Here is a 14368-nt window from a genome sequence, read left to right on the forward strand (position 1 = left end):
GTAAGTAGGTTAAAACTAGAATAAAAAATACCTAGTAAAACAGGACAGGCTGGGGACAGGCCTGCATGGTATCTGCCAAGGGAAGTTGTGCCTCGCTGACCTAGCAGAGCCCTTTGAAGGTATCAGAAGAACAATGGATAAAGAACAGGATGGCATAATTTATTTTGCATTTCAAGTCGCTCACAAGAGGCTAGTAAGGAAACAAAGTAGCCCTGGGGTGAGAGGTAAAGTTCCGTCATGGATCAGAAAGTGGATAAGAGACAGAAAACGAAGAGCTGAGATAAATGAACTTGGTCATGTTGAAAGCTGACGACAGCAAGGGTTTCCCAGGGGTCCATACTAGGGCTGTTGCTGTTTGGAAGGAATGTATGTAGAATGTAGGCGGGGTTGCCCAAGGCTTTGCATGAAGGGTATGTGTGCAGTGCAGCTGGGAGGTGCTTTCCCGCACAGATAGGCAGACTTGTTTGCTCTGCTCCAGCTAGTGAACTAAAAACAGCAGCGTGGGGCTCAGTCGAGCCGCCCAAGTTCAAACCCGCCCCGCCCCCTGCATGGAGGTACTTGGGTGGCAGTCCCAGCTGCTGTGTAGACACACCCTAAAACACCTTGTTTTCATTAGCTTATGACTTTTCCACACTTCAACCGTTCCGTCTGACATTTTCCATGCAGGGGGTCTGGCTCTGACTGAATGGTTTTAGAAAATGTCAGCCATTTCTAAGAACATACAATGTATAGAAGCATGGAACTACGTTGTTTTGCTCATGTTAAAAATTTCTGACAACCTTGTCTGTGAAAAGCTGTAGCCCCCCTGTGCTTTGGAGCAGCGATTTGAAATTTGGCAGGAGGTGACCTTTGTGGCAGGGATATGCCTCTTGAGATCCCATGTGAAAATCTGCCCAGATTTGACCCGGTTGCCGAGTAGAGATGTGCGAGAGTTTCGCCGCTAAATTCCCCAAAGATTCTATCTACATTGGGCATGCTTCCGCCCAGGGCCGAGCAGGACTTGCCCTGCAATTGCAGCTCTGGGCTGCCATGGGCCATGCTGGGTTCAGGCACTGGATTGAGAGCAGGGAGATTCTTTCCTTTGCTCTTAATGACCCCCTGGCTGCTGGGCCCAAGCAGTGTGGAGGTGGAAGCTGGCTGACTCCAACGTAGAGGGGACAAGAGCCAGACCAGCAAAGTAGTGGGGAGAATAGATTGGGACAAGGAGGCTGGGACTGGAGCCTGGCAGGGGTGGGGAGAGGAAAACTGGGCCTGGGAGTTAGGGTGGGGAAACTGGGGCTGGCTGGGCAAGGAGACTGGTACTTAGAGCCAGGGGGAGACTGGCATTGGGATTCTGGGAGCCAGTATCTGGGGGGATTGAGACTGGATGAGGAACCAGGGGGAGACTAGGGCTGAGAACCCATGGGGGAGTGGGAGGGGAGAGAGACCTGACAAAGAGCCGGGATGCAAGGGGAGAACTGGCACTAGCTGGGCAAAGAGATTGGGACAAAGAGCCAAGGCAACAGACGGGGGAGACACCTAGTTGCTTGGACAACTTCCTGTGCCTTTTGTGGGTTTAAGTGGTGCCTCCTAGCCAATGAATGGGGCTGGATGTTCCCCCCCGTTAGAAGCTTTGTGGAGGGGACTTTGTGAACTAGAGCTTCGCTAGCCCCCTTCTCTACTGGTTTGGGTTTGCTGCTGGGTGGTAGCCAGGTCGGTGCATTGTCTAGTTCAAGACCTGTGATTCTTCCCAAGGAGAGTGGGACTGGGAAGAAGAGCCGAGGTAGGGAAGAAACGGGACTGGGGCCAAGCAGCTTGGAGGGGGCAGGGCAGAAAGGGTCACACTTGTGGGCAGGAGCGGCGCCAGGGTTTTTGCCACCCTAGGCGGCAGCGCTCCTCCTCTGAGCATTCGGCGGCGGAGGTCCTTCCGCTCCGCGTCTTCGGGGCACTTTGGCGGCGGGTCCCGGAGCGAGTGAAGGACCTGGCGCCGAATTTCCGCCGAAGACCCAGAGCGGAAGGACCCCCCGCCACCGAATTTCCACCGAGGACGGCAAAATGCCGCCCCCCAAATCCTGGTGCCCTAGGCGACCGCCTAGGGTCGCCTAGTGGAAGCGCCGGCCCTGCTTGTGGGAAACAGGCAGAAGAGTGTGTGCCCACTAGAAATACTCCCCTCCAGAGCCTGGAATGGAGTCCATGGTTCCTGAGTCTCGCAAATATCTGTGAAATCGACCGGGAAAGTGTGTGTCTCATTCTCCTCTAGTGCTGGCCCACACAGAGGATGATAATCTACTAATGCGATCAGTTATTCCGTTAGCTCAAGGTGCGGAGGTCAGGGGGGTGGAGCTAAAATTTCCAACCCGGCTGATGACCATGTGGGGGGTCAATCAGATGTCACATGATGGAATTTCTGTGTTTTCAGCTTGCTTTTTTCAGTTAGCAAGTTACATGCACAAACCTGTGTTCAAAGAACATTACAGTGATTCCTCACTTAAAGTCGTCCCGGTTAACGTTGTTACGTTGCTGATCAGTTAGGGAACATGCTCGTTTAAAGTTGCTCAATGCTCCCTTATAACGTCATTTGGCAGCTGCCTGCTTTGTCCACTGCTTGCAGGAAGAGCAGCCCATTGGATCTAGCTGGTGGGGGCTTGGGACCAGGGTGGGCTGGCAGCCCCCTATCAGCTCCCCTAAGTTCCCTGTGCGGTAGCCACCCAGCAGGCTATCAATTGCTGGGCAGTTCAGGTGTCCCTCCCCCCACTGCTATGTGCTGCTCTTGCCCTCTGCCTTGGAGCTGCTCTCCGGAGCCTCCTGGTTGCTGTGCAAGGGGGAAGAACGAGGGGGGCTAATGTCAGGGTGTCCCCATCCCCCCTGCTCCTGCACCCCACTTACCCCCTTTCCAAAGAGCGGGGGGGATACACAACAGCGCTCAGGACAGAGGGAGCTTGCTGGCAGGAGCTGCTGTATCAACTTGCTAATTTATTTAAAATGGCGGTGTACTTAGAGTGGTGTCAGCGTACTTAAAGGGGCAATGCGCATCTCTCTCTCTCTCACACAGGGTGTGTGTCTCTGTCTCTGTCTGCCATGCTGTCTCCCCTCCCTCCATTCATGCTGCCTTGTAGAGTGTCCGGCTACATTAACAACAGTGTGTTAACCCTTGAGGGTTCAGCCGAGTGCTAGTTCATCATTTAGCAGCAAGGCATTCCCTGGGAAATATCCCTCCCTCTTCCACCCTCTGACGCCACCACCTCAACCAAGCTTCACAATCATCATTGCTGTGTACAGTATTAAATTGTTTGTTTAAAACTTTGTGTGTGTGTATGTATATATAGTCTTTTTGTCTGGTGAAGAAAATTTCCCTGGAATCTAACCCCCCCCATTTATATTAATTCTTATGGGGAAATTGGATTTGCTTAACATAGTTTAGCTTAAAGTCACATTTTTCAGGAACAGAACTACAACGTTCAGCGAGGAGTTACCGTATTAACATTGCAAAGTCAAGCTCTCAGAAGATAGGAAATGCCAGTATAAAGGTTGCCTGTGCAATATTAATTCGTCCCTCTTGTGCGTATGTATTATAATATTGTCTGTAATTACATGATCACATGCTGTTTTTTCCATAGGACCCTGCCCCAATCAGTGAGACTGAGGAGAGGAGAGATTGAGAAGGATGAGGACTGTTTAGGTTAGAAAGAAGAGGGCACATAGGAGGTATACAAAATAATTACAGGGTTAGGGAAGGTATGTTGGATGTTCCTGTTCACCTTGTGTCATAGCACAAGAACAAGGGGATGTTGCATAAGGCTGACAGCCAACCAGTGTGCAACTGATAAAAAGAAACATATTTTTACACAAGGCATAGTTAGCCTATGGAACTCACTGCCACAAGGTATCACTGAGGCCAAGAGCTTAGGAGGATTCAGAAAAGGATTAGACATTTCAATGGTTATTGGCCACCCACAGTACCTGCCTCTGCAGAACTGATCACTTCCTGCAGCTGCGCAGCCACACAACACCTTTGTGAGCTGTACTGGGTAGTGAGAGGCATGCCCATTTCCCGGGGCCATACACGGAGTGGGTTGCTGGCACTGCTGGTGTCTTTTTCTAGAGCCCCCTAGCCCTCCGGGAGAAGTGAGGCCATGCACCTTGCTATCCAAAGAGCGATTCGTTACTTCTTAAACAGGGTTCAGCTGCTCAGAAAGTCAGACCCTTGGAGAAAAATCAGAGGCTCAAGCCCTATTAGTTATAAGATGGTGCATCTGGTCATGCTATGAACTAGCGGATTGTCTGTACCTCAGCAGTTTGGGCCTGGTGCAGCTATAGGGATGGCGGGCTCAGGAGCATGTGTCCACACTGCCTTATGTGAAAGCTGAGGGGGCAGCTAGGTGGAGTTGTGGACACGCCTTCATGATCGCTGCCAGGCTGTCTGGAGCGGCTCTCAACTGGGAGTGCCAGCCTCAGGGCAGATGGTCAGAAAACCAGGCTGACCCCCCAAGGTTGTGGTGTGTTCTGTAATTAGATTTCACCAAGCCAGGAGCAAAGGTGAACTCCTGAATCACTCTAGCAGTCTGACCACGGAGTCACAGACAGTTCCCTTAGACTCTCCATCTATCTTACCACCCAGACAAACTGAACTTAGTGATAATGGTCACCTAAACCAAAACTCTCCCATCAGATTGCTCCCAGTCCCAAGAAACCAGTCACTTACCCCAGATCATAGAATCCTAGAATACCAGGGTTGGAAGGGACCTCAGGAGGTCATCTAGTCCAACCCCTTGCTCAAAGCAGGACCAATCCCCAGACAGATTTTTGCCCCAGATCCCTAAATGGCCCCCTCAAGGACTGAACTCACAACCCTGGGTTTAGCAGGCCAATGCTCAAACCACTGAGCTATCCCTCCCCCCCCCCCATTGGTACCCTAGATGTGTAAGGGTCGGTAAGAGGCCTCTTGTACCATCAGGTGGGATTAAAAAATGTCCTGCTGCAGGGCATAAAACCAGTCTCTGATTGATGGGAATAGGAAGAAACTTCTCTTGTGGAATGGTGTTGCACATGTGTATCATAGGACTGTAATGCCAGTCAACATTGGTTTATGGGAAATAGGTCTTGGCAAACAATCCCGATTTCGTTCTTTGGTGAGATTACAAATTTGGTCAATAAAGGCACCTGCACAGATGTAACCTGCCGAGACTTTTGTCAGCATTTGACTTAGTTCCGCACTGTACGATATCAGTAAGAGCCCACGTTAAATGAATGAACTGGCTAACTGACAGGTGTCAGAAACTAGCCCTCAATGGGGAACCATCCTAGAACAGGGGTGTTTGTAGTGGGGTTCCGCAGGGATTGGTACTAGGCAGGCACTAGTCTGCATTTTCAACAGTGATGTGATAGTTTAGTATGAAATCACTGCTGACACAAAGAAGGATGGAGTGGTAAATAACGCTGAGAAAAGGGCTCAGTGACACCCAGCGATCAGGATCTCTTGGTAAATGCAAGGTCATGCGTCTTAGAACAAGGAATGCTGGCAGTCCCTACAGAATGGTAGACTGTATCCTGGAAAGCAGGGACTGAAAAAAACACAGGGCTTCCATTCTGGATAATCAACTGAGCGTAAGCTCCTAATATGATGCTGTGGCAAAAAGGCTAATGCGGTCCTTGGCTGTATAAATAGGGGAATAGTGAGTAGGAGCAGGGAGGAGTGATTTTTACCTCTGCATACCGCATTGGTGAGCCCGATATTGGAATACTGCATCCACATGTTCAAAAGAATGTTATAAATTTGGAGAAGATGCAGAAAAGAGCCGTGAGCTGGAGAAAATGCCCTGGAGTGAGGGACTCAGAGCTCGATCTGTTCAGTTTATCAAAACGAAGATGCAGAGGTGACTTGATTAATGTGTACGTGCCTTCCTGGGGAGAAACGACAAGGCTCTTAGGGCTCTTTAGTCTAGCAGGGACGGGCAGAACAAGACCCAGCGGCTGGAAGCTGAAGCCAGACAAAACGTATTTAGAAATAAGGTGCAGATTTTTACCAGTGAGGGCGATTAGCCCTTGGAACAAACTCCCCAGGGCACTGGTGGATTCTCCATCTCTTGATGCCTTCAGACCCAGACTGGAGCCTTTTGGGAAGATCTCCAAACCCAAGTTGTTTGGCTCAATGCAGAGGTAACTGGGTGACATTCTCTGGCCTGTGTTATACAGGAGATCAGACTAGATGATCTGATGGTCCCTTCTGGGCTTAAACTGTATGAAAAATCTGTGATTTGGCCACCTCAGGGCTTCTTGTGCCATCCTCTGAAGCTGCTGGTCCTGGCCAGTGTTGGAGAGGGACCTTGAGCTAGATGGGCCCTCACTCGGCTCTGGTAGGGCAGTTCCAATGTTCCTGTGCCTTGCCTGGGGAACGAGAATGGTAACTCCAAACTAGCCTCAGCACGTAGTACTGGGGACAGGTCCACATGCTTCCCTCTTCCAAATTCAAACACATGAACTGATCATTCAGACAACCCACTTCCAGCTGCTTTACCCTCCAGCTAGCAATCTGATCCCCCCCAAAGTCAGACAGACACACTCTGTGCCCACCCAAAATCTTCCCAGGTGCACTGAATGGAATGCATCTTCCTCCAGCCGCCAGGTGCTCCCAATTTCCAGGTGTTACCCCCACCCAGAAATAGGTCTTTTGTAAGGGACAAAATTAGTGCCCCCCCCCCCTTCCCCCTCCCCCCCCCCCCCATGTCTCCTGCTGTCGCCAGGCCCCCCAGCGGATTTCCATCTCTGCCACTTTTCCCTAGAGTTTAACTTCTTCCCTTTCTCGGCAGGGGGAGGTTCAAGCTGAGGGAGCGAGAAGAGATGTGGCACAAGGTTGAGGAGCTGGCCCGGCAGAACCCCCAGGTAATGATGTCACTCGGAATGGGATGGACGGGGGAGAGAGCGTTGGGGTTTCAAACGCCTGCTGCCTGGGCCCACAAAGAGCAGAACCCATCACTGGGCGGTTCCTTGCAGAAGGTCCTGGCCAGCCATGGAGCCCCAGTGGCAGCCTGTGTCTCAGTCCCCTATTGTTGTCATGAAGCACAGTTACCTGAGGACATTGCCAAGCTAGTGGAGATACTTCCAATCTCCCAGCTGGCCTCTTACTTCAGTGGCATTGACCATCTGATACCGGAGGAGCAACTGTCCCCTGGAAAGCCTGTGTGTGTTCCTGGTTATCGAGTAGGGAGTGTGCCAGTGGCTGGCACTCTCCTGCTCTGCCAGCCTAGGCATGGTGAATGGCACACCACCACTGCTCGGCAGGCAGAGTGGGAACAGCGAAGGGCAGGAGTCTCCCTGGCTGAGGAATACTGTCTAACCCCTCTGTGCTGGCTTGAGGTGTAGAGGGTGCTTTGGGAGCATGTGAAATTCCCCGGGGGCCCTGTCAGACATGGGGGTAGAGGAGGGATTCTGGTGCTGGCGTGCAGTGTGCCTGCGTGCTGAACTAACCTCCCTGATTGTTCGGATTGTCTGCAGTACCCCATGTATTACGCTCCCCCACCCTTGCCTCCGGTTTACTGCATGGAGACAGAGACCCCAACTGCAGAGGACATTCAGCTACTGAAGAAAACGGTGGAGACAGAGGCTGTGCAGGTGAGTCAGGGTCCAGCACCCTGGGCAGAGTTCCTCAGAGGAGGTCCCTCCACCATAGGTGGCTCCATTTGAACAGAGATATTGCCAGACTGGATCAGAGCTGAGTCCATCTAGTCCAGTATCCAGGGGCCAGCACCAGATGCTTCAGAGGAAATGTTAAAAACTCCACAGTAGGAAGCGGTGAGAGAGTTAGAGATTCTTAAACCCTGAAGGAGGAGGATTTATCGCCCCTCAGACATGTAGCATTGGCTGTTCTACTTCTGCATAGTCTTGCACTCCGTATGAACGTCCAGCTCCTCTGAGTCGTGCTGAGGTCACATGTGAGCCCAGGAATGTGTCTATAGTTAGGGCCCTACCAAATTCACACCCATGAAAAACGCGTCACGGACCATGAAATCTGGTGTTATGTGGGCTTTTACCCGATACTATGCAGATTTCACAGGGCAGACCAGCGTTTCTCAAATTGGGGGTCCTGACCCAAAAGGGAGTTGCAGGGGGTCACAAAATTATTTTAGGGGGGTCGTAGTATTGCCAACCTTACTTCTGTGCTGCCTTCAGAGCTGGGCGACCGGAGAGCAGCGGGTGTTGGCCGGGCACCCAGCTCTGAAGGCAGCGCCCTGCCAGCAGCAGCGCAGAAGTCAGGGTGGCAATTCCATACCAGGCCATCCTGACTTCTGCGCTGCTGCTTTCAGAGCGGGGCGGCCGGAGAGTGGCAGCTGCTGACTGAGGGCCCAGCTCTGCAGACAGCAGCGCAGAAGGGTGGCAATACCTTACCAGGCCATCCTTCTCTCTACGCTGCTGCTGGCGACAGCTCTGCATTCATAGCTGGCTTCCGGCCAGCAGCCGCCGCTCTCCAGCTGCCCAGCTCTGAAGGCAGCGCCACCGCCAGCAGCCGCACTGAAGTAAGGGTAGCAGTACTGTGAACCCCCCGTACAATAACCTTGCGACCCCCCACATCTCCTTTTTGGGTCAGGACCCTACAATTACAACACCGTGAAATTTCACATTTAAATATGAATGAATGAAATGTATAATTTTCAATATCCTGTGACCGTGAAATGGACCATGAATTTGGTAGAGCCGCATGTGGCTCTGGGTAGTAGGCAGAATCCCTCCCCAGCAAGCAGGGCTTCCTTAATCATATGCAGCTGGGTGGAGCCTTGCTGTTACTGCTCACCATTGTCTCTTCTCACAGGGAGAGCAAGGGGCACATGAGCAAGAGCCCCCTCTGTTCCCTCTGGGCCGGGGAAAGGGGAGAAGCTCAAAGTTGATCTGGGTGAGAGTGAAGGGCCTGGGACTCTCACTGGGTGGGAGGTTAGTTCAGCTCCTGAAGCTGAGCGCTGACCGTGGGCTTTGTCTCTAGATGCTGAAAGACATCAAGAAGGAGAAGGTTTTGCTGCGTCGGAAATCTGAGCTTCCTCAGGATGTCTACACTATAAAAGCCCTGGAGGCCCACAAGAGAGCAGAAGAATTCCTCACCTCAAGCCAAGAGGCGCTCTGACGGGCTAGGGAGCTGCCCTGGGAGGCCTGGCCCCCATTTCCCCCCCCCCCAGGGGTACCCAGAAATGCACTTGGTTCTAATGTATAACTAGGGAATGAACATGGTGAGCTGTGCCTGTCCACGCCATTCTCATTCTTTCAGGGTAGATTTGGTTTTACATTGTACCTCGTATCTCATTGCATTGTCACATCCTCCTGCTTTTTCCTTTAACGCTGTTTTGTGTGCGCGTTTGCAAAGGGAGCCCAGCCAGTCCATTTTCGCATCATTCCAGGCAGGAGTCATTCCATTCCCTACTACTTACTGACGCAGGACCAAAGCCTCCCCCAAATGCTCAGTGTCTGGGTGGGATTCCTCAGCCAGAGACTACATCACATGGTTCTGCACACAGCCCAAGGCCCTGTGCACGGACCATCCTCCACACCCACCCCTGCTCCATCTGTGCATCAGAGACCCGTAGCCATGACAGCGGAGAGAGGCTCGGTTGGTTGAATCAAGTCCATCGACAGGGCAGGTTTGTTCACTACAGTGAATTCTCAAGGGCCTTTTCCAGTCGCATTGTAACTGTCCTCGATGGGAGGTGATTCCACCGGTTAATAATCTGGCTTGGCAAGAACAGATATGTACCTTAACTTTTCCTTTACTTAACTGAATCTCCCCAGTCTGTTCTCTCCCCCTCCTCCCACCCCCACCATAAGGTGGGCTAATCCTTTTCTGGGTGAAGTGCTCTGCACTCTCTGAATGTAAGCACCTTATTACTCATATTCCTTTGTACCCCCCCAAATAATTACCTTCTCCCTTCTTTGGTTAGCATGATTCCCCCACCCCCCAAAGGTTTTTATTGGCCAAACTCTAATGAGGAAAGATTGTCACTTCCTCCAACCAGTGTTGCTCCCGTCTTAAGTTCCCTCAAACTTGTCACTGTATTTCCAGTAATGAAGTGCCCGAATTTAACATGCTATTCCAGGAGCACGTGACCAATGTGTCCCTGCTCTGTGATGTGTCTGCATACTCAACCCCAAGTTGTGCTAGCCTCGGTTCGTTGCCATATCCCGGGGGCATCCGCTGCTCCATCGCTACGCCAGCCGTCGGGTCCAGGAAGCTTGTGCTGGTAGCCTCGCTCCTGTGAGCCGCCGGCAGTAAAGTGATAGGCGTGTCTTGGGCCACTTTACGTTTGGAAGCATTCTGTTGCTCTGCATTTTGGAATCTGTAGCTGCTGCAGGTGTTGATCAAGGCTCACCTTACGCTGGCCACGTAGGAGGATAGTTCTCGTCTGTTGTGCAGCTGTTCGTTCTCTTGTAGCATAGAAGGGACTAGTTATGCTATTTCATCCTTAGGAATGTATTTGCCAATAGCCCAGGGAGGTAATCTTCACCCTGGCAGGTAATCTATGGGTGCTATTGGCCGGGGTGCTGCAGTGTTTTGGTGGTTCTCTCCTGAGCACTCGATTTTGTATCCCAGCTCTCCCCATTGTCACCGTGGGGAGGCTAGTTTTTAAAGGGCGGGAGTGGGTTCGCTGAACCTTTAAACAAATACTGGCCTCACTCATAACAGATTGACAGCACCGGCCAACCCACTCAAGCCCTAACTGCATTTCCAAATGGAAAAACCCGAGTATCATGTCTGCTCTGCCTGTCTAAGGGTATTCCCTGCTCCAGCTCTGGGGTGTCTGTCTGCTAGGGTTCCCCTTGGGAGACAGTGCTCTAGCCTCCTACTTCTCACTCCTGACCTTCAGCCTGATTTTCCTTCCTTAACTTCACCCCACTGCTCCTACGTCATTCCCACCTCTAACTCATGTTAAATTCCTCTCGTTTAAACCCTTCACAGGTATCTCCTCTCCCCCTCGCCCTATTTAGCTTTCTCCTGAGTCATTCCTTCCACACCCTGGCTCATTCACATTCTTTTGAATTCCCTCATGCTAGATGTGCCCGTCTTCCCCCAGAAGAGGTGGAGGGGATGGTAATTTACATAGTACGTTCTTTAATCCTTTGGAGATCTTTCTCTCTTCTCTCCCAGCCCCGAACAGAACAGCCTCTCCTGTCTGCTTCACACTGGGGGCTACTTCAAGTCTCTTCTGGATCCATGAATCAGATTGGGGAGGTTACTGCTTACTTTGAGTGTTAGCATGGAGCCAGGTGCTAACACTTACCACATACCTGGCCCAGCACCTCCACTGGCTACGTAGCAGCTGTTATACTGGAGTAGGGGCAAGGAAGGTAGGCAAGAGTCTGTGGGGATGGGTGGCTGAGCCCTTTATGACACTGGTGGAGCAGAAAGGGGCATTGGGCTGAGGGAATGGAAGGGGAAGAACTAAGAAGGCGGCTTGGCCTTGGTTGTAACACACATTAGCAAGCTGCCTGTCAGCCCACCCCTGAATTGCTCCAGAAGGTTCCAGGGAGCAGGCACTGCCCCACTGGAGAGTGCAGCGGGAGTAGATGGCTTGAACGCTGTAAAGAAGTGGTTTGGCTGTAGAAGAGATGGAGGCTGTAACTGCATTTCAGGCTAGGATTTTCCTGGGGGTGGGCTCTGGTGCCTGTCCTGAAGTGAGCAGCAGTGAAACTTTCCATGTCTAACCAGGACAGCACCACTGCCTGGGTGGGTTGTACCTGCAGCACAGGAACGGAGCATTGTGTGCTGGATGACTTAGACGAATACACAGCCCTCTGCTTAATCTTCTTGGGGGCAGGGAAGTTTGTGTTCAGTACTTTAACATTAAATTTTGTTTGCTGCCTATTCATTCCCATGTCCTATATATGTAAGGTGGGGCAGTGTGAGAAAGGGGTGAGTGCATGCAGCACCTCTGCAGAACTATCATCCGACAGAATTACAGCCAGGACACGGCCCTTGGTAACTGTCTGCCAGGCCCTTGTCTTTTGTACAACATTTATTTCCTAGTATTCTGCCTGTGCCCTCCCCACTCGCACAGACAGAGTTGGAGCTGCCTCTGCCACTTCTCACATAGCCCCTCCCCTCATGAGGGAAAAGCAAAACTAAACAATGCAGTCACCCCCTGGACACAAGTATTAAACTGCTTACAGGTCATATGTACATATGGTGTACTTTATTTTCAGTAGAGCATTATAGTATGAAAGTGTTGGATTTTGTACAGATGTCCCTGTATGTACAGAACTAAATAAAATGGATCTCTTGAAAAGACAACACGCTGGACTCGACCTCCTGTGACATGGTATAGCACAGCTGTTTGCCCTGGGCAGCACATGCATGGGTGAGGAGGGAAATACCCTTTCCCTCACTGTGATCCACGGGCACCTAGTGCAGATCTGTTGTTCCTCACAGACAGACCTGGCTAGAGACAATAACGCTCTGCCCTGGGAGGTTACGAAGGCAGTCCAGTTCCTTGGGGGCAGAGAACTACTACTGGGCTAGCATGAGGACACCACAATAACTGACAAACTATTCAATGGCCGGGAGTGGGAAAGGAAGAGACAAGGAAACAGATTTCCTCAGTGGGAGACAAACTGAGCATCTTAGCGCTTCAGCGCCGGGGGAGGTCGTTGACCCGTCCAGAGAAGGATGGTGGTGGTCTGCCTCCCATACATAACCCCAGGTTAAAGTGCACAGGGTAGCACTTTGTACTCAGCTCTCTTGATAGGGACCTGACCCTGGCTCTGCACTTCATTTCCATTCCGGCCTAGAGGTGCTGAGACTCTGCCTGGCCTGCAGCGTTCGCTGCACCATAGCCGTCCACTGATCATCCGAGATCTCGCTGGCCCATGCAGGGATCCCCAGGGTAGGGAGCTTCACGCCAGCCATCGTCCTTTTCACCAACTCCACGTGTGCTAGAGCCAAACAAAGTCAGAGCATGAGACCAGCAGCTGCTGCTGCTAGAGATAGCGCCCCGGCCCAAAGCCTTCAAACAGCCAGGCTCGGGGAGCTCTGCTCCACCTCCAAGCAGCCAGGTACTGGTGCTGATACAACGCCCAGCATGAGAGAGCTGCCTCTTTCTCTATCCCCAACAAATGCCACTTCAGTCTAGAATAGAGGGAAGGGGATTCTCTTACCTGGATCCATGGGGATGGAACTTCGGCTGCTCTGAGCTGCAGCTCCGTCCTCCTCGTCCTCCTCCTCGCTATCCACAGGGGGGTCCGGCAGGTGCAGCCTCAGCATCTGTGGTGCATAACAAAATCCTCACAAGTTTCAGCAAAGCCTAGGGCAGAAACATGGTCTCCCTCTGCATCCATCCTCCTGTACAGACCCTTGCTATGCTCCCCAGGACTGCCAACCCAAAGAATCGCAAGTCAGATCCCCAAAATCATGAGATTTAATAAAAGACTGTCAGGATTTTTGGTCTGTCTTGATTTAATGTCCCCTCCTCCCTCACTCAGTGTGCCACAATCCGTGCTGACAGGTTTAGAGTGAGTAATGCAGTTCTGGGCCCTGCTGAAAGAACTGTCACTAAAGAACCCAACTGAGCTCAGGGCCCCATTGTGCAAGGAGCTGTACAACCATAGCAAGAGACAGGCCTGGCCCCGAAGAGCCTGCAAACTAGTGCAAAGCATAACGCTGTGTCTGTAACCCCCCTCCCATCTTATCTATACAATAAACATCCATTGGATGGGAACTTTTCACACTTGCTGAGCTACTCAGGAGTCAAACGACACCTACAGGTGAAGGCTCTACAGCTCATTACCAATGCTCTGAGGCAGTCAGCCCACCCCACTAAGCTCTAATGTTGCACCTTTAGTTACGTGGCTTATTTTCTGGAAAGATGTTTATTAAATCAAGTTCTGTCCTTTCTGGAGTTTACAGGCAGGGTCTGCCACTCTGCACACACAGGCAGTCTCCCACATACCACTCTCAAAAACCTGCCACTCCCACTTAATGAAGGGCCTGCTCCAATTAACCAAAATGCAAACACTACAGAAGTAACAGAGCCAATATTAACACAACATCCCAATTCACTTCTAAATACACTATTATGCAATATACAATCAGCCCAATGGTTACTGCAGTGTATATTTGATCACCTCAAGTGTCATCAGCAGGTTTCAAACCAGAGCCAGAGCCACAGCCCAGCCCTCTACCAGGCCAGCTACAGATCAGCTGATGAGAGACAAAGCACATTGTTACTCTATGGACCAGCCCTTACAAGGAGGCACCACACGGGTCACCAGCGGGTTACACAAGGATTTGAAAGGCTGCAGCAGTGGAACTACAGGCATCGTGATTCTTGGTTTCTGTGGTCTGGCAATTACATTTGACAACAACCGCCCTGTTAAATATCGCCTGCAGGGACTGAAGCCTGGCTCTGTACACGTAAAT

General features: G+C 51.4%; 2 protein-coding genes across 2 annotated transcripts in view; one reads left to right on the plus strand and one right to left on the minus strand.

The window, feature by feature from the left end:
• Positions 1 to 12238, plus strand: part of PPP2R5D (protein phosphatase 2 regulatory subunit B'delta) — a 42442-nt gene extending 30204 nt beyond the window's left edge. The window contains exons 14-16 of the mRNA XM_026653246.2: positions 6786 to 6858; positions 7471 to 7587; positions 8951 to 12238. Of these exons, the coding sequence (XP_026509031.2) occupies positions 6786 to 6858; positions 7471 to 7587; positions 8951 to 9088 (328 nt within the window). The 3' untranslated portion in view covers positions 9089 to 12238. The remainder of the gene's footprint in view (positions 1 to 6785; positions 6859 to 7470; positions 7588 to 8950) is intronic.
• MEA1 (male-enhanced antigen 1) lies at positions 12132 to 14362 on the minus strand. Its single transcript, XM_026653247.1, has 3 exons — positions 14074 to 14362; positions 13108 to 13213; positions 12132 to 12885 (listed from the first exon to the last, which is right to left on the minus strand). Exons 1-3 carry the CDS (start codon positions 14083 to 14085, stop codon positions 12722 to 12724), a joined length of 282 nt encoding a protein of 93 aa, XP_026509032.1. The 5' UTR covers positions 14086 to 14362; the 3' UTR covers positions 12132 to 12721.
• Between the last annotated feature and the right edge of the window lie 6 nt (positions 14363 to 14368).

Source organism: Terrapene carolina, unplaced genomic scaffold (assembly GCF_002925995.2).
Source record: "Terrapene carolina triunguis isolate 2854851 unplaced genomic scaffold, T_m_triunguis-2.0 Scaffold132, whole genome shotgun sequence".
Classification (NCBI taxonomy): domain Eukaryota; kingdom Metazoa; phylum Chordata; order Testudines; family Emydidae; genus Terrapene; species Terrapene triunguis.